Source organism: Clavispora lusitaniae (genome assembly GCF_014636115.1).
Source record: "Clavispora lusitaniae strain FDAARGOS_655 chromosome Unknown tig00002663_pilon, whole genome shotgun sequence".
NCBI classification, from domain to species: domain Eukaryota; kingdom Fungi; phylum Ascomycota; class Pichiomycetes; order Serinales; family Metschnikowiaceae; genus Clavispora; species Clavispora lusitaniae.
The window spans coordinates 390,336-411,977 of record NW_027093982.1 but is presented as its reverse complement, the minus strand read 5'-3'; the positions used below and the strand labels follow the sequence as shown (position 1 = coordinate 411,977).

At 46.8% G+C, this 21,642-nt stretch overlaps 12 protein-coding genes across 12 annotated transcripts; 6 read left to right on the top strand and 6 right to left on the bottom strand. All coding sequences in view use genetic code 12, as the record gives it.

Annotated features, from left to right (window-relative positions):
* Positions 1-110: 110 nt before the first annotated feature.
* Positions 111-1,403, bottom strand: FOB63_004828 (protein-lysine N-methyltransferase; the record flags this gene model as incomplete). Its single annotated transcript, XM_002617518.2, has 1 exon — positions 111-1,403. The coding sequence occupies one exon, from the start codon at positions 1,401-1,403 to the stop codon at positions 111-113; it is 1,293 nt and encodes a 430-aa protein (XP_002617564.2).
* A 477-nt stretch (positions 1,404-1,880) lies between these two features.
* Positions 1,881-3,764, top strand: FOB63_004827 (DNA topoisomerase 3; the record flags this gene model as incomplete). Its single annotated transcript, XM_002617519.2, has 1 exon — positions 1,881-3,764. The coding sequence occupies one exon, from the start codon at positions 1,881-1,883 to the stop codon at positions 3,762-3,764; it is 1,884 nt and encodes a 627-aa protein (XP_002617565.2).
* Positions 3,765-3,859: 95 nt separating this feature from the next.
* FOB63_004826 (FG-nucleoporin) lies at positions 3,860-5,620 on the top strand (the record flags this gene model as incomplete). The annotated part of the gene is made up of 1 exon (XM_002617520.2): positions 3,860-5,620. One exon carries the CDS (start codon positions 3,860-3,862, stop codon positions 5,618-5,620), a length of 1,761 nt encoding a protein of 586 aa, XP_002617566.2.
* Positions 5,621-5,747: 127 nt separating this feature from the next.
* Positions 5,748-6,605, top strand: ARV1 (sterol homeostasis protein; the record flags this gene model as incomplete). Its single annotated transcript, XM_002617521.2, has 1 exon — positions 5,748-6,605. One exon carries the CDS (start codon positions 5,748-5,750, stop codon positions 6,603-6,605), a length of 858 nt encoding a protein of 285 aa, XP_002617567.2.
* A 246-nt stretch (positions 6,606-6,851) lies between these two features.
* FOB63_004824 (uncharacterized protein) lies at positions 6,852-9,461 on the bottom strand (the record flags this gene model as incomplete). Its single annotated transcript, XM_002617522.2, has 1 exon — positions 6,852-9,461. The coding sequence occupies one exon, from the start codon at positions 9,459-9,461 to the stop codon at positions 6,852-6,854; it is 2,610 nt and encodes an 869-aa protein (XP_002617568.2).
* Positions 9,462-10,393: 932 nt separating this feature from the next.
* Positions 10,394-11,290, top strand: FOB63_004823 (uncharacterized protein; the record flags this gene model as incomplete). Its single annotated transcript, XM_002617523.2, has 1 exon — positions 10,394-11,290. The coding sequence occupies one exon, from the start codon at positions 10,394-10,396 to the stop codon at positions 11,288-11,290; it is 897 nt and encodes a 298-aa protein (XP_002617569.2).
* A 571-nt stretch (positions 11,291-11,861) lies between these two features.
* RPP2B (ribosomal protein P2) lies at positions 11,862-12,194 on the bottom strand (the record flags this gene model as incomplete). The annotated part of the gene is made up of 1 exon (XM_002617524.1): positions 11,862-12,194. The coding sequence occupies one exon, from the start codon at positions 12,192-12,194 to the stop codon at positions 11,862-11,864; it is 333 nt and encodes a 110-aa protein (XP_002617570.1).
* A 593-nt stretch (positions 12,195-12,787) lies between these two features.
* On the top strand, positions 12,788-13,333 carry RPS15 (40S ribosomal uS19 domain-containing protein; the record flags this gene model as incomplete). Its single annotated transcript, XM_002617525.1, has 1 exon — positions 12,788-13,333. One exon carries the CDS (start codon positions 12,788-12,790, stop codon positions 13,331-13,333), a length of 546 nt encoding a protein of 181 aa, XP_002617571.1.
* Positions 13,334-14,140: 807 nt separating this feature from the next.
* On the top strand, positions 14,141-15,082 carry ARG11 (Arg11p; the record flags this gene model as incomplete). Its single annotated transcript, XM_002617527.2, has 1 exon — positions 14,141-15,082. One exon carries the CDS (start codon positions 14,141-14,143, stop codon positions 15,080-15,082), a length of 942 nt encoding a protein of 313 aa, XP_002617573.2.
* A 311-nt stretch (positions 15,083-15,393) lies between these two features.
* Positions 15,394-16,338, bottom strand: FOB63_004819 (uncharacterized protein; the record flags this gene model as incomplete). The annotated part of the gene is made up of 1 exon (XM_002617529.2): positions 15,394-16,338. The coding sequence occupies one exon, from the start codon at positions 16,336-16,338 to the stop codon at positions 15,394-15,396; it is 945 nt and encodes a 314-aa protein (XP_002617575.2).
* Positions 16,339-16,494: 156 nt separating this feature from the next.
* Positions 16,495-19,131, bottom strand: ZCF31 (Zcf31p; the record flags this gene model as incomplete). The annotated part of the gene is made up of 1 exon (XM_002617530.2): positions 16,495-19,131. One exon carries the CDS (start codon positions 19,129-19,131, stop codon positions 16,495-16,497), a length of 2,637 nt encoding a protein of 878 aa, XP_002617576.2.
* A 1,259-nt stretch (positions 19,132-20,390) lies between these two features.
* On the bottom strand, positions 20,391-21,440 carry FOB63_004817 (uncharacterized protein; the record flags this gene model as incomplete). The annotated part of the gene is made up of 1 exon (XM_002617531.2): positions 20,391-21,440. One exon carries the CDS (start codon positions 21,438-21,440, stop codon positions 20,391-20,393), a length of 1,050 nt encoding a protein of 349 aa, XP_002617577.2.
* Between the last annotated feature and the right edge of the window lie 202 nt (positions 21,441-21,642).

Genomic DNA, 21,642 nt, shown 5'->3' with positions numbered 1-21,642 from the left:
AACATTATTGAGATATAATACACCCAAGAGAAATGGCCACATCTTTATTATGTATCAAGTAGTGCTTCTAAGTCATATTCTAATAATGGACAGTTACTTCTATAGCGTCTTCACTCCTTCAAAATAGTCTCAGCGATGGAAACAATGTTTTTGTGCAAAACATTCACAGCCTCTATTCTTCTCGTCGTCTCAGGGTCGTAATTATCTGCTCTATGTAGCCTTCGGCCACTGTCACTTGCCATTTTGTCCAATAATCTCCGTAGTAATACCTTCAGTTGTTTCTCGAAAACCGCTCCATCACTCATTCCTTCCACTAAAGCCTTGAGTTTACGTGAGTGTTGAGGTTCGCTTTCTTGAAGGGTGGCTAAAGCAATTTCTGTACGGAATGACATTCCTTCAGTATTGACGGTGTAGTCTCCATAGTATCCCATATCCTTGAGGAACGACACTTGCTCAGGGCGAAGGAGCGGGAGAATGAAATCCGTGATGTCAATATAATTCCATTTGTTATGTGGCAATGTGAAACCATACTCACAGAGAAGAAACTCGTTTGAATGCGGCCCATAACTAAAGTACAATTCTTCTTGCGGCTTGTACGCTGAAGATGTAAGCACGTGAAATCCATGTGGATCTATCTTGATGCCACATTGGTCCTCATTCAGATGATTTAGGAAATCCACATACGGAGCCATGGTGAAATTGTCACTTGTGTCTTTTGCCTGGGGCATCAGCATATACAAGCAACGGGAGTTAATACACATCCATGCCCAAAGAAAGCTCAGACGCTCAAATGCGGGCACAGATGGTAAATCACAAACAACGGCATAATCTTTCTCAAATCGAGCCACGACTGACTCAGCATGCTTACGAGCAGACCGTGATAGCATTCGCCAAAGATCATCGCAGTGAGGAACTTGCAAAACTTTCCAAACAACAGGGGCTAAGCTCAATTCTTCAATTGCTGGGAGCATATCTATGAAGGGCTTCCAGAACGAGGCAGCACCTCGCTCTTTTTCAAGAACCAAATAGATGGCAAGGAGCTGAAAGGACGAGAGTCCAAGTAAGATGTCGAGATCTAGTTGTGCATACCAATCGGTGATCTTGTCGGAGGCTGTGCTTGGCACATGGATATGCTGGTAATGAGGCTCGGCTAAAGTCACCAGTGGGTTGTGTTTGGTGATATGTGCCACTGCTGTAGTAAAATTTAGAAGGAACGAAACAGGAATCCGAACAAGCTCTTCTTGGGTACCAATATCCGATTCGGCGTAGATACCACGTCCCGAGCCTGGAACATCTCTCACACTAATCTTCGGAGATATGAACGCTCCAGAACCCAGGTTTTCGGTAACATTACCTCCAAGCCATTTAACTAGCGCATCTAGTTTCAAGTCTATATTCTCCATGGTGTGGAGTAAAGTGAAGAGAAGTGTGCAGTTCCTTTTAGCGCGGAGAGACACCGAACATGGAAGCGGCTGAGGTATTAAAGAATAAAGCAAATGCAGAGGTGAAAGAATTGAAAAAGTTGAAGAGTGAAAATTGGGTCAATTATGCGGTACTTCTTCAAAAACGGGAATTCTAGGGTTTTAAATACGCGCATGTTTGATTTGTTTTTGCAGCCACAATCTTTTTGAAGAACATAAATAGAGGCGGCTTGCACCGTTTTCGCATTTTTTTTCTTCGTGTCCTTGGCACCGACTGTGCGCACTTAGAAAGGCGCCGCACTAATTCTGCGCACTGATTCTGCGCACTGTTGTTTATAGATTTGGTCGCATTGTTTACCTGCTTCAGCGCGCGTTGACTCTACGCCCTTGGCTTCCCCAGCAGAGACATCTGCGCGCGCGTCCTTAGGCTTACAACACGCATCTCATCCCATCCACAGCATGAAAGTGCTTTGCGTGGCGGAGAAGAACTCCATTGCCAAAGAAGTGGCCAACATTCTCTCTGGCGGCAGCCTGCGCACGCGTGATTCAACATACAAGTTTGTCAAGAACTACGATTTTGTGTACACTTTCCCAGCACTTGGCCGCTGCAATGTCACCATGACCGCAGTCTCGGGCCATATTCTTGGTACAGACTTTGGGCCCGAGTATGCTTGGGGCAAGTGCCCGCCGGGACGCTTGTTTGACGCCCCATTTATCACAAAAGTCTCTCAGGACAAAGACAAGCGCAGTCAGAGAATCCACGATAACATCATCAAAGAAGCGCGTTCCGCAGATCGCTTGATGATCTGGACAGATTGTGACCGTGAAGGTGAGTATATCGGCTGGGAGATCATGCATGTGGCTCAACAACGCAATCCCAATATCACTTTGGCGAACACATGGCGAGCCCAGTTCTCGCATTTGGAGCCATCGCATGTTGTTCACGCCGCTTGCAATCCACTTCAGCTTGACATGAAGCTCGTCGAAGCTGTTGATTGCCGTAAAGAGTTCGATTTACGTGTGGGTACTTCTTTTACGCGTTTTCTTACCAACTTGTATAAAAGCAAAAGCTTGGTAGGCGATAAAGACGTCGTTTCGTACGGTACATGCCAGTTCCCCACACTTAGTTTTGTCGTTGACCGATACTTGCGCGTGCGCAAGTTCAGGCCTGAGCCTTTTTGGTTCATTGATCTAGTTGTGGATCAAAAGAATCAGAAAGTCAGCTTCAGTTGGTCTCGTGGTCACCTTTTCGATAAGGCGTTCGTGTATTTACTTTACGCCCAAATAATGCGTTCAAACTCGCCACCCATTGTGAGCCTGGTTGGAACAAAGCCGACGTCTCACTACCGACCATTTCCGCTTACTACTGTTGAACTTCAAAAGTGTTGCTCTAGATATTTCCGTATGTCTGCGAAACAGGCTCTAGACGCCGCTGAGCTGCTTTATACGGCTGGATTCATTTCCTATCCAAGAACAGAGACAGACAGTTTCCCTGAAAATATGGACCTCAAATCATACATTACCAAGCAGGCTCAAGATGCACGGTGGGGTCTGTACGCAAATATGCTTACTTCGGAAAACCGCTATCGCCATCCTCGTGGGGGTAAACATGACGATAAGGCGCATCCACCTATCTACCCTGTCAAATACGCAAACATTGACCTGTTACGCGGCGATCAAAAAAAAGTCTATGAGTTTGTGGTCAGACGATTTCTTGCGTGCTGTTCCGATGACGCGAGAGGTTTCCAGACTAAAGTGGAAGTTCAGTGGACCTCCGAAAAATTTTCGGCTAGTGGAGTGCAAGTGACTGAACGCAATTTTCTAGATGTGTACCCGTATACCGATTGGAAGTCATCGGTTCAGCTTCCTGAGTTTCGCAATGGAGAGACGTTGAAAGCACATAGCTGTAAGTTGAAAGAGGGAAAGACTACAGCGCCAAATTACATGACTGAGACAGAACTTATTGCACTTATGGACGCGAATGGCATTGGCACAGATGCTACTATTGCGGAGCATATTGATAAAATCATCACTCGTAATTATATTAGCAGACGAAAACAAGGGAAAAATGAAATTTTCATTCCTACATCACTAGGAATTTCTTTGATCCAAGCCTTTGATGCCATTCTAATTGACCGCATCTCCCTTTCCAAACCATTTTTACGACGCGCCCTCGAAGGTTTCCTACAAAGAATTGCACGAGGAGAAACAACTAAAAACTTGGTTATCCAACAACTCCTCCCGTTGTACAAAGAAGCTTTTCTTGAAAGTAACCAAAAAAGCCGCGTTATACTTGATACCTTCACAGAGACAAATCGCCAGTTGGATAGTGGTGCTCTATGAGGCTAAACTATTACACCTGTACCTCCCATGTGACCATCGTATTTTGTTGACTCGCTGAGTTACTTCACGAGCTAACTTTCGGGCCACATTTAACTATGCTGTCGGGCACGGTGTGCAAATTTTATCAGAAGGGCAACTGTAAGTTCGGATCCAGATGCAAATTTCTTCATGTGGACAATAACAACGGCGCTTCGAACAGAAATGCTTTCAATTCTGGCCCGAGTGGAGGTGGATTAGATACTGAGGAGTACTACCAAATCCGGCTTGATCCAGCTCTCACGGTCTTTAGCAAGGGTGGAAAGGATGGTGCTAATCTCATCTCGGGAAGAGATATGTCGCCAGAGGAGCTAAGGTTACAGTATTTGGAAGCTGCAAGTTCCAACAAACTAGAGGAGTATAATCGCATGATTGACCTCCGAAAAAGGGACATGGCCTACTGTTTTGACTACTTGAAGAGCCATGCTAACGAAGCCCTGATGTATCTGCAAGCAAATGCAAACCCATTCATTCCACTCACGGTGGAAGCCAGCATGCAACAATTAGCGAATCAGAATACCGGTTTTTCCAACTCTGCCAATGGCTTCGGGTCGAGTGGGTTCGGATCTAGCGCATTTGGAGCTAACAACGCATCTCCCTTTGGAAATTCTGGTACTTCCGCATTTGGAGCACCTTCAAAATCTGCGTTTGGCACCAATGGAAGCTCCTCATTTGGTGCAGGTAACAGCTCTCCATTTGGCAACTCTACTAATTCTGCATTCGGCAATTCCACTAATTCTGCATTTGGGAATTCCTCTAATTCTGCATTTGGCAACTCCACTAATTCTGCATTTGGGGGCTCCAACAACTCTGCATTTGGCGCATCCAACAACTCTGCATTCGGTTCGGCAAGCGGATCGAATTCTACCTCTGCATTTGGTTCGACTGGATTCGGAGGAAACACTAACGCAAATTCTAACTCGGCGTTTGGGTCCACTGGCTTTGGTTCCAAGGCGACTGGTGGTGCTTTTGGAGGACAACTGGGCTTCGGATCTGCGGGCTTTGGTCTGGGGAACAACCTGTCTTCAACACCACTGACTCTTAATACAGGAACTGGAGCAGCATCAGCATTTGGTTCTACTGGGTTTGGCTCTTCAGGATTTGGTTCTGCACCCAAGGCAAGCACTGGGTTTGGATCCAGTGGTTTCGGTTCCAGTGGTTTTGGCTCGAGTGGCTTTGGTCAAAGTGGTTTCGGTCAGAGTAGTTTTGGCCAAAGCAATCCCCAAAATGCCGCTCTGGGCACATTTGGTCAAAATTCAAGCACAGGGCAAAGTGGATCAGCCTTTGGTTCGAGCGGCTTTGGGGCCGCCAACCAAAGTGCGTCGCAGAATCCATTTGGCTCCAGCGGAAATTCATTTGGCCAGTCTTCCGTGTTTGGTCAAAACAACTCCGCTCAAACCACATCATCTGCATTTGGTCAGAACATTTCGTCCGGTCAGAACAATACATCTGCATTCGGTCAGAATACGTCCGGCCAGAGTGGTACCTCTACGTTTGGCCAAAACGGAAACGGTGCATCTGCATTCGGTCAGAGTACATCTACGTTTGGTCAAAACACAACAGCGTCTCCGTTTGGAGGCACCTCTTTTGGTTCGCAAAGTAATGGAAACACGTTTGGTGCTAACAATAACACGACTGGCTTTGGGGCAAGTGGGTTTGGTAATCAGGGCACGCAAAGTGCGGGCCCTGGTTTAAACAGTGCAGCCGCAGACTTGAAGGAGCTTGAACAGTATGACCCAGAAGTTTCAAAAGCATTCCTAGCAACACAGTTCATCTTGGGGAAAGTACCCGATGTGCCACCTCCTCCACAATGCTGCTAAAAGGGCGGCACTGCTGTAATGTGTGGGCAATAACATTTAAATGTAATGCCAAACACGCCTAGTATATATATTTCCTGCATTGAATATAAGACTTACATCTCGATGCCACTCTTCTTCCTCTAGTGGCATGATTTGCGTCGAGTGCAATAATCCCGGAATCGATTGTCTCTACTCCGAGTTCAAAAGCAAATATATTAAGCTAACAATATGCCCGAAATGTGGACAGTTGGCCGACAAGTATATCGAGTTTGATAACGTGATCATTTTTTTGGACGTGCTTCTTCTTGAAAAACAAGCATACAGACACTTGGCGTACAATAAGGTCGAGACTGCCATTTTCAGCCAGGATCCTCCTCAATACAGAAAGATCGTGCGCTATGTCGTTCTTCTGGTCCTTTTCGAGGTGTACCTAACGTGGGCCTACGAAGAAAAGAAAGAGCACTCGAGCATGCTCATGTCTCGGGTTTTATCCATGCCCGTGGCATTGCAATACGCTTTTTTCATAATCCACCAAATGATCGAACAAGGAATGATGTTTTTCATGCTATACATTATTTTCACCAAGTTATTCCTGTGGGGAAACACACGCAACCAAAACTTGACTGACGCTCACCAAAAACCATATTACATGTGTGTTTTGCTAGTCACATTTCTTTTGTCGACTGCCGTGCGCTGCTTGCCCATCATTATGTTGATCTGGCCCTACGACAATGCGCTGGTCGCATCTGGCGCAGTCAATATCTTGGTGTTTTTTTGCATGGTGGAGGGTTTGCGAATTAACACTGGCCGGCCTTATCTGGCCGTTTTCTTTGCTGTTGCAGCTGCCCTTACTCTTCTGGTCATGGCAAAGGAGACTTCAATGTGTTTTTGGGTTTCTTTAGCGTCTCTGACCCCAGTAAAGACTCTATTAAAAAGTGAATGGGGTTTGTATGTGGAGAAGGTATTTAATGGGTGGAGCCTAATCCAAGCTGCACTAAATCCTTGAGTTTTGGTTGATCCGATAATCCAAGCTGGGTATGGGTTGATCCGATTTTATATCTGTTGGTTCATCGATAATCTCGCGCTAGGAGCCTTTGAACTAGACATATTTAGTGCAGATCTTGTCATTCACATTGCGATTAAATATTAAATGGTTTACCGTACTTGGCTAATTAATTCCGCAATCTATCCTAATTATCTGTAACGAGTGTTTTTCTTGTTTTTTCTCTAATCTTTCTTAGTGTCAAACTCTTTACTCAAACATCGGAACTTGCTTTCGGACAGTGGTTCCATCAGGCCCCATGAGCAAAACCTCGTCGTGGTCAATGGCCAACATGGGTCCATCCAAATCTTTGACCAAATTAGGATACTCGTACGTTTGATAGTTTTCACGGCGCTCGTCTAGCGTTTGCTGGCGAGTTGCTGTGGACATTGGAAGCAAACCTTCCTCGTCGTCTGTGGTGAAAGGAAGTTCGTTATTGTCGATGGAACGCAAGGCAATGAAAGTGGAAAGTGGAATGTAGTGTTCATGGAAGTACCAGAGCACGAACACGGTTAGAAGAGGAAGCGGTATCACGGCCAGCGCACAAGCGTATGCCTTTTCTGAAGCCAAAGTTCCAAACATGGTGATGTGGAAAATCACTAGTCCAAGCGTAACTCTACGCACCACCAATGGCCAAACTTTACCTGTGTTATGGGGAGGGTGTACACACGCATAGAGAAGCTGGTACTTGAACACAAAATAACCTATGAGAAAGTAAAGAAGACCGGCGGTGAGGATTTTCGTGGAGATGACCGAGTATGTTATGGTGATGATCAAAATGAGAATGGGCTGTGGAAGCTGGAGACCAAAGTTGAACACAGGCGGCTTGTAGAGACCAAGATAATCTCTTGGTGTCTTGCACCAGAACCAATTGCCAATAGAATACTTTAAGAGATTTCCAAGGAGCAAGAGTTTGTATGGAAAAATGCCTATGCCTTGAAGGATGATCAAGTCGACGTAGAACAAACTGAGTTCCTTGAGCGATTTGGCCAATTGATATGCCAATTGGGTCGTATCACTGAGGGAAGCTGTTCCGAAAAGCGTAAACACCAAAAACAAGTTGACGAAAATGTAGAAAAAATTTTTTGACACTGATGACAATTCCTCATCTCCATGTGACGTGTAACCCTGTCGTTTAGTGATCCATATGTAAAAGTATGGCATCACAATATTAAAAATGGTAAACACGTATGGGGGTAAGATGCCTGTAATTAAGTTTTCGGCCCATTTGTGGTCTTTCAAAAACGCTCCGAGCCGTGGGGATACTTTGGATATGGTTTTGATGTTGAGGAAATTTGTCAAGAAAATGACAGGAAAAACCAACAACACCGAAACAAGTCCGATAAACACCATGACCATGAAAATGCGCAGGTTTCTTTCTTTCCTCGTCAAACACAAGTTTTTCCATATGATATCATGTGGCGCAGGCGCCAAGCTGGTGATTAGATGGTTTACCTTTGGATCAAGGACAGCTTGCGCTAACATCTGCGCTTGAGCAACGGAATGCATGGTAATAAATGCTGTGGAGCTGGGTGGAAACTCTCGAAGCCTTTGTTTTCGAATTTCTGCATCTATAGTCTCGAGTTTTTCATTGTAGAAGTTGATGGCATCAACTTGCGGTCCGCAGAAGCCAAACCAGCCCTTTCGTATTTGCGGCCGTAAGCTCACATCGTCCATAAGTGGAGGCAGGCTCGATGACTCTCGGTATGGCTCAAAGCGCTCGGATATCTCGTCAATGATAGAGGCTGAAGTCGATCGTGGAGGACTAACCTGGTCACCCCAATTTGGCTCGTCAGAATAAGCGTCCAAAGGGCTTGCAAAGAAATTTTGAGCATCGCTCTCTCTGAACACGTTTTCTGACCTATCCTGTCTTTCTCTTTCGTCGTCGCTTTCTTCTTGCTCTCTTCCAGCTCGCTCTCCCATGTGGAAAGAATCACCGACCGACGATCGGAGCCGGGACGTGCTCATATCGACAACGTTATCCATGCCAAGACGAGCAAAATACTTCATCCACAGCTTCTCCAATTCCCGAAGAACCCGCCGCCGCATGCGGAAAAGGCGATTAAGCATATTCCATTCCTTCACCACAATCACACTATCCACCTGGCCCACGCCAAGTGAGTTGATGTGCCTTTTCAAGGCTTCTTCTTCGCGAAGATATGGCGGGATACCCGAAAGCTTTATGGTTCTGTCTGTGATGGAGTTCTGTTGGCCCAAGTACCGCTGGCGCATATCAATAATCTTTGCCAGCTGGCGGAAAAGAAAATAGAGCACAACAAACGTGAACACATACGTGAAGACCGTGTACATCCAGAGAAAGGGCTCGAACTTGCGATGGTCCTTGCTCAGCAGACCGTATTGTGCAACTTCTGCCTCGTCTGGGAAATCCACCCGGCCCGTGAACTTGTAACGAACGGGAGAAATCACCGTAAGCGCAAAGAGAACACACACGGCCAACGCCCGAATGGACATTTTGAAAAACCCAAGCACAACCACAGCGTCTAGCCCAGCAAGTTCCAACACCTGGGCTTCGTTTATTCGGAAAACGACAGGAATCCAGCCCAACAATGAGTTCGGGAGGGGCGGAAGCTTTTGCCGCAGAAAGCTGTGTACGTATTTCAGGTTGGCATGCGTGGTATTGGCGGAATAGATCCTGGGATACTTTTTCCGAAGAACACAGAAGACAGAGAAGGCAGCAAGACCTAGAAAAAGGGCGATTGCAACCTGGACACGTGCGATGCGGGTTCCGACTCTGTACCCGTGGCCGTTTTTTATGGGATCGTAAACGGGCTGCAGCCCGTTGGTAGAAAATCCGTCCATGGGTTAGAAGTGTAGTAGTATCGTATAGATAGCCGGTATCTGAGAGGTAAGGGTGTGGGACATGGGCCTCTATAGATAAGAGAAAAAAGAGGTGAACAAATAAACAAGGTAGACAACGGAAAGGAAGAATTTGGGGGAAGATTTTGGGCAGGTAATTGGGGAGGAATGATATATTTCTGGCACTTTCGTTTGAAATTGGATAGAATGGTGATTATATGGAAGCGCGGTCTTATCTGCCTAAGGTGATCGTATGCTACCAAAGCAGCAGATGATGCTTTTTCCTTTTTTTGCTTCAAAATTTTAGGCGTTGAATGTCATGGGGAGAAGATGTCCTATATTTGTCATTCAAGTTAGTGTGTTTGAGGTTGTATTTTACAATGTAAGCATTTTGGCAATTTGAAATTGCTTTGCAACTCAAAGTTCTTGCTATAAAGAACTGGGAACTTGACCTCCGTTAGAGCATAGAGGTGATCGGGCAAACTTGGACATAATCATTGCAATCTTGGGCGATTGTACTTCGTTTGAATCTAACGAGGGATAAATCGTGCAAATTTTCAATGTTCGTGGTTCAATGCTCTTTCACAGGCTGTTTTCTGCTTGGAATTGATTCACGCTATAGATTTTTGTGGAAACATTTGTTTAGCATTTTTATTGGAATGTCTTTGCATGGATGAATTTGGGATCAGTTTACGCAATTGTAACCAAAAATCATAAACTGCGACACCGAAATGAACACAAATTGTGAACAAATTGTGAACACAAATTACAAGTTTGCGTGACAATTATGTAAACTTGAGAAGATTCTTTTGCTGGTTTAAGTAAGCATCTATTAAAGAGTTGCTTTTTTTCTTTTCTATACATAGTGTGATCTTGGGTGCAACTTCTCTCCTGCACACTTACTCACATACATATCTAAACACACTTTAATCTTCATGTCTGCCACTTACATCGAAATCAAAAAGTTCATAGATGACCAGATCAAGATCCTAAATACACCGCTTCGATTGGACGATGAAATGCGCTCGATTGCGGCGCGGCATAATCTCAGCGAGGAGAAAGTCTCTAGTCTATTGTTCAAGTGCAACCTTCGCCTCAAGAGACATTATCGAAGCGCCTTTAACAAGCAGGTGGTGCACCAAATCGTGCAGCAGATCGTGAAAAGTGAAAACGAGAAGCTTCTTGAAGTCAATGAGCGTTTGTCTCGGATCCAGAGCTTGGTTCAGCCCATTATCCTTCCAGATTTCCAGAAAGTGGGAAGTGTCAAGGATAGAGTTCGTTTGGCCAACGAGTTGGCTCACGAACTACCTGAACCAGCATACTTGTTTGCAATCTATGATTCTGCAGCCGCAAATGATTCCAGGACCCCGGAGACTGAAAACCTCCGAACAGAATCTGGTTTAGTACGAGATAATGAAGAGATGGTGGGTGAAACTCCAGGCTCAGAAATTCCAGCTGCAAGTGAGGAAAGTACAAACGAAGCTTCAAGGCAAAACGATGCTGGTGAAAATGTTGAATTCACAGAGACACACCAAGAGGTGTTGAACGAGATCAGTAATGATACGATGACCCAAGACTTGAAGGAAAAATACACTCGTCTCCGAGCTGAATTGCTCCAGATCAACGGCGAGCTCATGTACAAGTTGCAAAAGGCAGACTATCTTGAGAAACTCGAGCGAAAAATGAACTTTTTGGGCCCAGCCAAAGCGGAAGAATATCTTGACAGCGACGTGGAGGAAACGGAAACCATTTCAGAGGAAAAGGGCGAGTTACTGGCCCAGATCTCTCGGTTTAACATACTAGTCGAGAAATTGGAGTTTGTGATGGGCTAAAAGAGTAGACTGCTATTCGACCTCATTGAGAAACTATTTATCCAGATATATTGGGCGTATCCTTTGAAAGATATGAAGTGCTTTATATGGCCCACGAATCTGCGAAGAGAGAAACAACTTACGGATTCAAGTTTCATTACTTGAGCTCCGATATCGGAGGATCACTAGAAGCACATCCTATTAATCAGCCATAAAATGCTGTCTGTGAGTTGAATTACGAGATGGCTTATAAGCTGTACCCAACACCACAAAGCTGTTAAGTGTCTTCGGTTATTGATGGAGTGAGAAACTATACATAGATGAATAATGAACGAAAGATGAACGAAGGGAAACCCATCGTCAAGTACTCAAACAGTCAAACGCAGATAATGACTTCCCGGTACTCTAGATATGCCAGTCGACTCTGCGTGAATGTGTCTTCCCTCTTGAATTCCACATTTCGTTGAAACAGTGTCCTCCATATTCAGCTTACTCAATACTCTTTCGAGCACTACAATCATTGATTAGGAAGTGTATTATACTACAGGCAGAACCTGGATGAGCTAACTTTTGACAGAATGCAGAAACACGTTTAGTCGAACAAACCGAAACCCATGTCGTCGTCAGACTCTTCCTTGGCCTCTTCCTCCTTCTCCTCAGCAGCAGCCTCGGTAGAACCAGAAGCAGCAGCAGCAGAACCGGAAGAAGCAGCAGCAGCACCGCCAGTTGGAACGGAAGCCAACTTGGTGTTACCTTCAGCAATCAACTCTTCGATGGTCTTGTCCTTCAATTCACCCAACAAGGTGGAGATTCTAGACTCTTCAACTTCAACACCAACGGTCTCCAACAAAGCGGAGATGTCAGAAGCAGATGGGGAGGTGTTACCACCTTGAACCAACAACAAGTAAGCAGCCAAGTACTTCATTTCAGAATAATCAGTTTAAGCGGAAAAGTGCAGACTATCCTTTGGAGATAAAAAGAAGAAAAAGGTGTCTACGCGCAGCCGAAAATTTTTTTGCACGAGGACAGTTGATGATGGTGTACGGGTGTAGTTGCAAAATGTTCTCTCCACACACAGAAATGGTCACAGACAGAATGACTGCTAAATCGGATGGTTGATTTCGTTTCATTAAGGAGAGAATACGTTTCCAGCTGCTCCAGAGTACATCGTAGAGCTTGTGGGGGGAAGTAGTGGCCGGTACCAGTCACTACTAGATCACGTGACTTAGGGTTCGAGACATACGCCCGATCCCACTGCCACCGGGCTAGCTGCTACCGTGGACCGGCTCCACCTTCTGGCTCTATCAATGAGGACAGCCTAATAGACCGAAAACTCTACTTCCATTGCTGAGCGTGTGCATTGAAGATTGGGTGTTGAAAAACAGCCGTCACATTGAGCACGTGACCTGTGGCCATCTTCTACTGGAGACGTGTAGGTGAGAGGCGCGCACCCGTGCCTCCTAAGCCATTTAGCTTCTATTGCTTGTTAAATGCGCAGTCTCATCACGTGCGCAGTAAATGCACTATCTGCAGTGCTTGCACCGTTCCCTCCGCGCAGTCTCTCCTCTGGCAAAATTTTCACCACAAAAAAAAACTCGATTGAATATTCTTTACAAGTACAAACCATATACAACCATGGCTGAGACTGCTGACAAGAGAAAGAGAACTTTCAAGACTTTCTCCTTCAAGGGTGTTGACCTCCAAAAATTGTTGGAGTTGGAGACTGAAGAATTCACCAAGCTCTGTGGTGCTAGAGTCAGAAGAAGATTCTCCAGAGGTTTGGGCTCCAAGCCAATGGGTTTGATTGCCAAGTTGAGAGCTGCTAAGTTGGCTGCTCCAGCTAACGAGAAGCCTGCTGTTGTCAAGACCCACTTGAGAAACATGATTGTTGTTCCAGAAATGATTGGTTCTTTGGTTGGTGTCTACAACGGTAAGGTTTTCAACACCGTTGAGATCAAGCCAGAGATGGTTGGCCACTACTTGGGTGAGTTCTCCATCACTTACACTCCTGTCAGACACGGTAGAGCCGGTAACGCTTCTTCCAGATTCATTCCATTGAAATAAGCGGGTTCCGATCATACATAGTATAATAATATTGCTACGAACATGGTGTAGGCAATGGCGCAATCAGCATGACGATCGGGTTGAGGTTTACTGATTGTTGTCTCTTTTTCTGTCTAATACTTGAGTCTCTTGATACTCTGGAATTTAAGATGGCTGGACTTTTGTCCCGAGGTCTATGACGGGTCTGTATGGTCTGTCTAGACCGTATGGTCTGTCTAGAGTCTGTATGGTCTGCCTAGAGTCCGTATTAGAGTCTGTCTAGAGTCTCCTAGTCTGTCTAGTATGTGTCTGTCTCTGTCTAGTCTGCCTAGTCTGTCTAGTCTGTCTAGTCTGTCTTCCGTAGTCTGTCTTCCGTAGTCTGTCTAAGTAGTCATTTGCGTAGTATCTTCGTCAAACTCGAGCAGCAGTATTCCAATGCCTTCGGTACTCATTATACAAGGCAAGCAGGATCTCATATATCTAACTGTGGTCACTATATATTCCGCCGCAAAGCAAAGCGAATCATTCTCAAACCAAAGTAGTATCTGCACAAAAACCCGCACAGAGATGGTTGAAAAAAACCGCACCAAAGAGTCATAGTCCATATCTGTCAACCACAGCATGGCCAAACCATAATCAATCTTGCCGTCTCGTTGCTAACTCCCTTGAACAAAAAAGATCATAAAAAAAAAGAAACAAAACCGAACAAAACCAAACAAAAAGCGCTCAGCGAAAACAACTCAAGCAAACTTGCCTTGAATTAATGCCCGCATCTCGAGCCAGCTATATAAATACCGCGCGGCCCCCCAGGATTTCGCACCGTTTTCTATGGACCCCGCCAGAGAAGTGGCATACGGCGCCGCCGCAGGTTGTCTAGGCAAACTAGTGGAGTTCCCGTTCGACACGGTCAAGGTGCGGCTCCAGGCCAGCGTCTCGAGCCACGCCACGCTTGCCACCATCGTCAACATCTACCGCCACGAAGGCATTTCGGGCGGGTTTTACAAAGGTGTGCGTGCGCCGCTTGTGGGCGCCTGCGCGGAAAGCGCGGTGCTTTTTTGCGGCTTCCTGTGGGCGCAGAAGATGCTCGCCGCGCACACGCTGCTCGAGCGCGACTCGGTGCTTTCGGCGGCCGCCGCAGGCCTGTTTGCAGGTTTCGCCGCGGCCTTTGTGTTGACGCCCGTGGAGTTGGTCAAGTGCCGCCTCCAGGTGGCCAACGTGCAGCCGCAAAACACACAGAACGCACAGAATGCCCACGTGGCCCCAACCCCGAGCCTGGCGCATTTGCAGCCACATTTGCAGCCAAATCTGGCGCTGGTAACCTCGGCTGCACGCGGCGCCAAGCCCGCGTCCTACGGCTCCGTGTTGCTTCTGGTGGTGCGCCGCCACGGCGTGCGCGGCCTCTGGCACGGGCTTGGGTCGACGCTCGCGCGAGAAATGGTCGGCACCGCCGTGTGGTTTGCCAGTTTCGAGGCGGCCGCCCGCGCGTTGCGCCAGCTCCGCCCGCAAGCCGAGAAAACCAACTTGCTCATCAGCGGAGCCACCGCCGGCGTGGCCTTCCATCTTGTGGTGTATCCGGTCGACACCATCAAGCTGAACATACAGACGCATGAGGGCGAGCGCCTTTCGACGCGCGCGGCTGCGGCCCAAATATTGGCGCGCCCAGGCGGCGCCTCCAACTTGTACCGCGGCCTCGGCATCACCTTGTGCCGCTCGATTCCAGCGAACGCGGCCATTTTCTTCACCTACGAGTGGTTGAAGCAGAATTATTAGAGGCATGAGGTGAGATTATGCGTGCAATGTGCATCTTCTGACTCCGTGCCATCCTCGCATTTGGTTTATTTATTTGGCAATCTTTACTTTTTTTATAGTGAACAACGCATGTCCCACAACTACTGTAATTCTTTACATCATCATAATATAACTTTTATTTGCTGATCAGCCCGTATTGTTTGTTCTTTGTGTGTGTTATTCGTTTGGTTCGTTTGTTGTATCGTTTGATTCCTGAATCGTTTGGTTTGGTTCTGGTTTGTTCGTCGTTCGCTATTTCGTCATTCGTTCGTTATTGTTGATCTTTCCATCTCCTAAAACACGTTGGCTGCCGCTGCAAGATCATCTGCATTGATCAAGTCGCATCCTAGCTCCCAAAGTACCTGCCAGTGGTTATCGCGTACATGAATAGGCCAATCAACTCCACCCCAGATTCTCGTTTTTATGCCCACACTATGCGCACGTTCAAAATACTTCTTTAACGTTTCGCCTTGGCTCTTGTTCAAACCCAGCCTTTCCGCACGCAGCCGCTCCTCCTTTCCGAGAAGCTGTTCCAAAGATGCGCTGGCAAATACACATTGGCGTGCATACTTGGCCATATCTTCGTCACTAGCGTCGAGCATTTTGTGAAGCGGGCAGTCTCCGTAAACGTATCTTTTGGTTTTTTCTGCTTCGAGAAGTTCCCACGGAACGTTGCCCGTTAAAGTAATCACCAATGGTCCCGGTTTATGTTGGCCCGCTTCATTGTCATAATACCCCAAGTACGAGTGTTTAATAAACCGCTCGAGCCGCTTCTGCACCTGGACATAAAGGTCGCGGCCCTCGGTTTTGAAGTCTAGCCAGAAGTACAACGGTATCTCTGGCGCATTGTAGAAGACGCTGAAAGGAACATCCTTGGAGACCGGATCTGAGAATTTCTTGTTGGCACTTTCCAAAAACTTGTAGATGGGATCAAAGTATAAATGCTCAAGCGTATTCTCAGGGTGCAAAAATATCCGGTTATGACCAACATACACCTCTGACTTGCGGAATTGCGCCGTTGTAGATGTTGTTGTATCTGTCACAGTGTAGTCGTGGTCAAAATGCCAAATGTCTCCTTCCACACTGACACATCCATGCAGCAAAGCATCAAGAAGCGGCCGTTGGCGCCAATAATCATTGTGCGAGTGTATTGGTTTCAAGTGAACATCTCGCGTGAGGCTCTCGATTGTGGGAGGAGGTTCAGGCTTATCATAATGAGGCCTAAAAACGTTAATCATAGTATTGTGTGGGAAATCAATGAGCGTCTAGAAAGAATCCTGTTCGTTCATAAAGTCGCATGTACTACACATGGCCGTACCCCACGTGAATGAGTCAATACATCACGTTTTCAGGTACGGATTCAGACTCCGGTACATCTCCGTGTTCATGTGCAACTATAAGTTGCGCATAACTTCTCCCAATAGATCGCGGACTTTCTCGAGGTTCAGAATGGTATTGGGATCTAGGCCTCTGTGACGGTCAGCCAGAAAACGGAAGCGGAGGAATTCGCCAACTCTCTCAAAATCACGTAGGAGCTCTTCTTGTGAAAAGTGATCACTCACACGAGGAGGCACTTTGAAAGGTAACACCTTTAAGACATTGCTATGCCGTATTCTCACCTCCAATTTGTCCTCTTTACTTTTCATTTCCACCAACATACTTAAAACCACCAAGCTCGGTAATACACAGACAAGGAGATAAGCAATTTTAACGCTGAAATCACTTGCCTTAAGCCACGCTGTTTCGCCCTTCGTTATGAGATCAGGATTATCAAACCAATCACATGTGTTGTCTGTAGATGTCACTCCAAAAAGAACTGAATATCGCTTTCCTGGTGCACTAGGTAATATTCCGGCGTAGACATTGATGAGATCAAGTACGCATATGGCGTTCCTAACCAACTCGCTAAGACATAACCAAGAGAATTCATCTAACTCTTCGATGCGCGAGGAGATATCTTCCGGACGGATCAAAGTGTTGAGAGCAATCGATTTAACTCTTGGGATAAAGTCATTTCCATCATCCCCAAACGGCTTCTGTCTAGTTCCAGATCCCATCAAGTCATCGAAAGCGAGAACATCCCGAAGAATAAAGCAGCGCTGCATTATATTCAGATAGAGGACCATAAAAGTAGAAATATGGAAACTTGAGTTCAAGATGACCACATCTTCTTTGATAAAATGGCACCTAGTTTTCAAGAAGTTTTCAAACTCCTTATCCTCAATCAACTGAGGTCGCTTAGAATCGCTGGACGCAATGCTATCCATTGATCTTTCTAAAATCAGCGCGGCTTTGATCACAGAAACTGAATCCTCGCAGACACCTTTCGTAAGGTCGCTCCATGTTAATCGAGTCTGTGTACATCCCTTCAAGTAACACTCATTGGAGATGGGGAAAGGAAGCCTCGAATTTGAAAAGCCATAAATTTTCGACGCAGTGAATAAGTTGTTACTTCTCATCATTTGAATGTTAGAATAAGGTCTGCCTTGATGTAAGCGGAAAACGACCATTCCAACCCAGTAGATCCAGACCATGCGAATGGTGGACTCAATTTCAAACCTTTTTCTCTCGTTCAAGTTTGTGCTACTCAGAAGGGTTTCCAAGTAGTGGTTACTCTGAATCAACTCATGGATTTTGTCACGAATATCCACAGAGTGTTTCTGGCTTGTTTTTATCACCGTGGTTTCACGAATAAGCGTGTAACACAAGAGCATACCGAAGTCATTCAAGTTGTCCCAATACTGGTACATTTTTTCCACCCAGTAAGACTCATTCTGCTCAAAGGGCCAGTCTCCACGTAGACATACGTTAGCAATTATGGCGTGAATGATGGAGCTATCCAATTTGAGCGATAAGCGCTTCAAAAAGAACTGTTTTCCGGGCAAAACCTGCTGGTTGGGCTGCACATACTCGTAGTACACGTCAAGAACACGGTTCAATACTGGCCAAGGCGGAAGACCAAAGTTTTCGAGCTCAGCTGCTGAGAAATAAGCCACAGGATCTGGTGACGACCTTTCCAAAACTAGCTTACGTACGGACAGCAGCTGCTTTGCCATAGGGTCTGGTAACTGTGGTGTGTGTTTCGCTTCTGGGGCCAGATTCAGCCACAGCCGCGATGAGAGGCGATCGAACGAGCGGTAGTCAGGTGCTCGTAGTCCCATCGATGAGTGTGACAGCCCCAGGCTGTGCGAGTAAGGTAACCTGCGAGAGTAAAGGTCATTCTGCGGTGGATACAACGGCTGCGGGATTTGCAGAGCAGAAATCACCAGTGCAGGTGCTGGCGGAGGAGGCATTGTATGCGGGCCATAGTAATACCCCATTTGCGGTGTAGGCGAGCCTTGCAAATGTGCTCCTGGCAGAGGAGCCGCTCCTGGCGGGGAATAATACATTGGCGGGCCGTAGTGACCCGCATAGGGCGGCGTATAGATAACTGGTTGAGATGGCAAGTGGGGCGGTGCCAACTGCAGTTCCCGGGCACGGCGAGCGTGGAGGTCAAAGTAGTCGTTGCTGTGGGGTGCCCGTCTGTACGGATCTGCAAAAGACACCAGCAGAAGCGTGGGTGACGGAAGACGCGTACGAGCCGGATCCTCAAATGACAGACGCAGCAGGAAGCTGGGCGATGCGGGCGTGGCCGTGGTACAAGGGGCTGTAGTAAACGGAGTCTGTTCTTGCAGCACGGCTGGCACCGTTCGCTGCGGCTTGGGTGGTTCTGCGTCTTCAGGTTTGGACTGGCCGTTTGGCAGCCATTCGGCTTCGCTAGGCGCCAGAGGCCGTAGCGGCCGTTGTTTCTCGGAAGTAGCGACAGACGATCTTTTCTTGCGGCGTCCGCCCCGCATACTCTGGACAAATTTGCATCTCGTGCCGGCCATGCGGCAGTTGGAGCATATCACTGAGCGGTTGCCAGTGTCATGAGCCTGAAGCCGAAGAGCTTCGCCGTCGCACTTGATTTTTTTCTCACGGCACGAAAGACATGCCCGTCGAGCCACAAGTCTTTTGGACTCTGTGTCGTTTTCTGATTGGCTCTTGGGCATAGTTCACTGTCTTATGTGTTTATCAGCAGACTTTGAGGTGGAGTTTGTGGCACGACCTGCTTATTCTGGGTCTGCTTCTGGATGTAGATGGTGATTGCACTTGTGAGCGGTGTGTTTGTACTTGTGAGTGGTGGGAATAGCTCGAGTTGTTTGTCTTGGGATCGCGGGGAGAATACGCCACCTCTTTGTTGGAATATGTCCAAGCTTCTATCGAGGCGTTGCTAACCTTAGTGGCTTTTATTTGGATTCTCTGCTTGCTTTGGTGTAGTAAACCTGCCAATGGAGGTCGCCTGGACGCTGCTAGTCAGTCTGGTAATGTTCACTATTGGAGCTGGGGTGGCCCACTGTTGGAACAATATGATATCTGTGGATCGGATTTTAGCTTGCACAAGTCTCGTCAAAGAAGCAGACAGCGGCTCTTGTACGAAACTCTATAGAAAACAAGAAAGAACGGCGGAACAGAAAATAAGCGAAGATGGTGCATTTAAAAGGGCGCACCGCCGCATCTCGCGAAAAATTACGAGTAAGGGCCCTTAATCCATGCGGTTCAACAAGAGGGAATAAAACCGACAAGTTTCGATTGATTGGGGCTCCAGGCTGAAAATCGACTCTTTGCCAGAAGTTGGCTGGAGAATTATCTTTTACAAATTAATTTCTGTTCATTACTGCAACAAAGACATTGGGGGCGCAAAGTTCTACATGGAAGTGCCCCGCCCACAATGGTTTTAGATCGACAGGATTATCTTAAGATCCCAGTTCATGTAAAAGAACCTGATTTGGGGCAAAAATGTACCAGATGGTATTCCCGAGTAAGCAAAGCAAAAGAGAAATCTTGCCTGGGTGCCCGGTCTATCATAGCCTAGACCATGTTCAGAATAGATTCCGGCGAGAATAAAAAAATCTAAAAATAAAAATGCAAAAACTAAAAGTACGAACATCAAAGAGAAAAGTTTGCACATTTGCCAAGCACATCTGAGTGTCCACAGTACTGACGGGTGGTCTGGTGGACCGATTTTCTACGGTAATGACTTCCTTAAAACATCGACTAGCAAAACATTCGTGACAAGAAATGGTTCGGCCTTGGGTCAAGAAACAAACAGTGTTGTGCTAAATGATAGACCATCAGTAGCAAATACTTCTACGTCATTGTAAGACCAGAATACATTACATCATTGTAAGACCAGAATACATTACATCTATATTCAAATCCACCGAAGCATGAACTCCACAGTGTGCTATTGTACACATCCCTCACATGCTTAGACACGAAGCTTCCGTCTCAAGCGGACGCCTTGGAGAAGTTGCACCAATCTCACGCTTCCACCAAACAACTGTTCTTTGAAGTAAAACAAAAAGGCCGCCATCAAAATGGACTGCGACAACTTGACACCAAGACCACGGTACAAGCCGTCAACGCCTTCCTCGGCCACAATCTTACGGAGCTGTTGCACCATAGAAAGCGAGCGGCCGCTTTGTTGAGCGTCGTTCTTTTTCACGTGCATCCGTGACTTCAACGTGATGTATGGGTACGTGATGGTGGTGGCCACCAACTTCCCCAACGCACCAATGAAGAACGCCTTTGTGGCTGTAAAAGCCTTGATGCCTTGTGTGGCCACCACCACGTTTTTCACCTGCTCGAAAATCGTGTACTGGATGATCGGGTTGATCACCAATACGAGCGCCGGCAAAACGCCAGCGAACAACGTCTTGACCCCGTCCTTTTCGGCAATTTCCAAAATGGTGCGCAACGTCAGCTGGCTCTTGCTATCCTGGTCCTTGGCCTTAACCAACAGTCTCGTGTTGGCGACCCAAACCGGATTGGTGAGGCATACAGTGATGGCCCCAGCCACGGCGCCTGTAGCCATCGACTGAAGAGTGGTTAATCCCTTCTTCTTGCGTCCTCCGCTGGCCCGGAGGAAAGCGTTGGAGGTGAACTCGTAAAAATAGTAGTAAATGAAATTGCTGAACGTGACACCATACACAGCGCTTTCAAGCCCCGAGTAGAAGCCTGCAACACCTTTTGTCCGCAAGATTTCCTTCGCCGCCTCCAAAGTGCTGGCGTTTCCGCTTTCGGCAAGCTTTGCCTTGACCGCTTTCACGATTTCATCTTCGTTCTCATTGGCCGTTTTCAGTTCTGTCTGTTGGCCCAGCTCGCTTTCGTCGCTGGCTTTCTCTTCCACTTCTTTCTCCTTCAACTTCTGCGTGGTTTGGGCCAAAGTCGCCAATGTCACCAAGGGATATGATACTATCATAGACAAGGCGCCTCCTCCAGCGCCCGAAAGGGCGTGGGCAAATTCACTATTAGACATGGGTCTCGGTTGAAGAAGAATAGATTTGAGAGAGGAAAACAAACGGAGCTCTGATAATTCACGTGGATTGTGGGGTGCATAGGGCGATCCGAGGCCGAGACTCCATGTAGGAGGGGTGCGGGACGCATGAAGATGCCGATCCGTCCATTGTTATCGTACTCTGAGTCGGAGTGTCTTTTCTCTCAAACTTGAAATGGGAGAG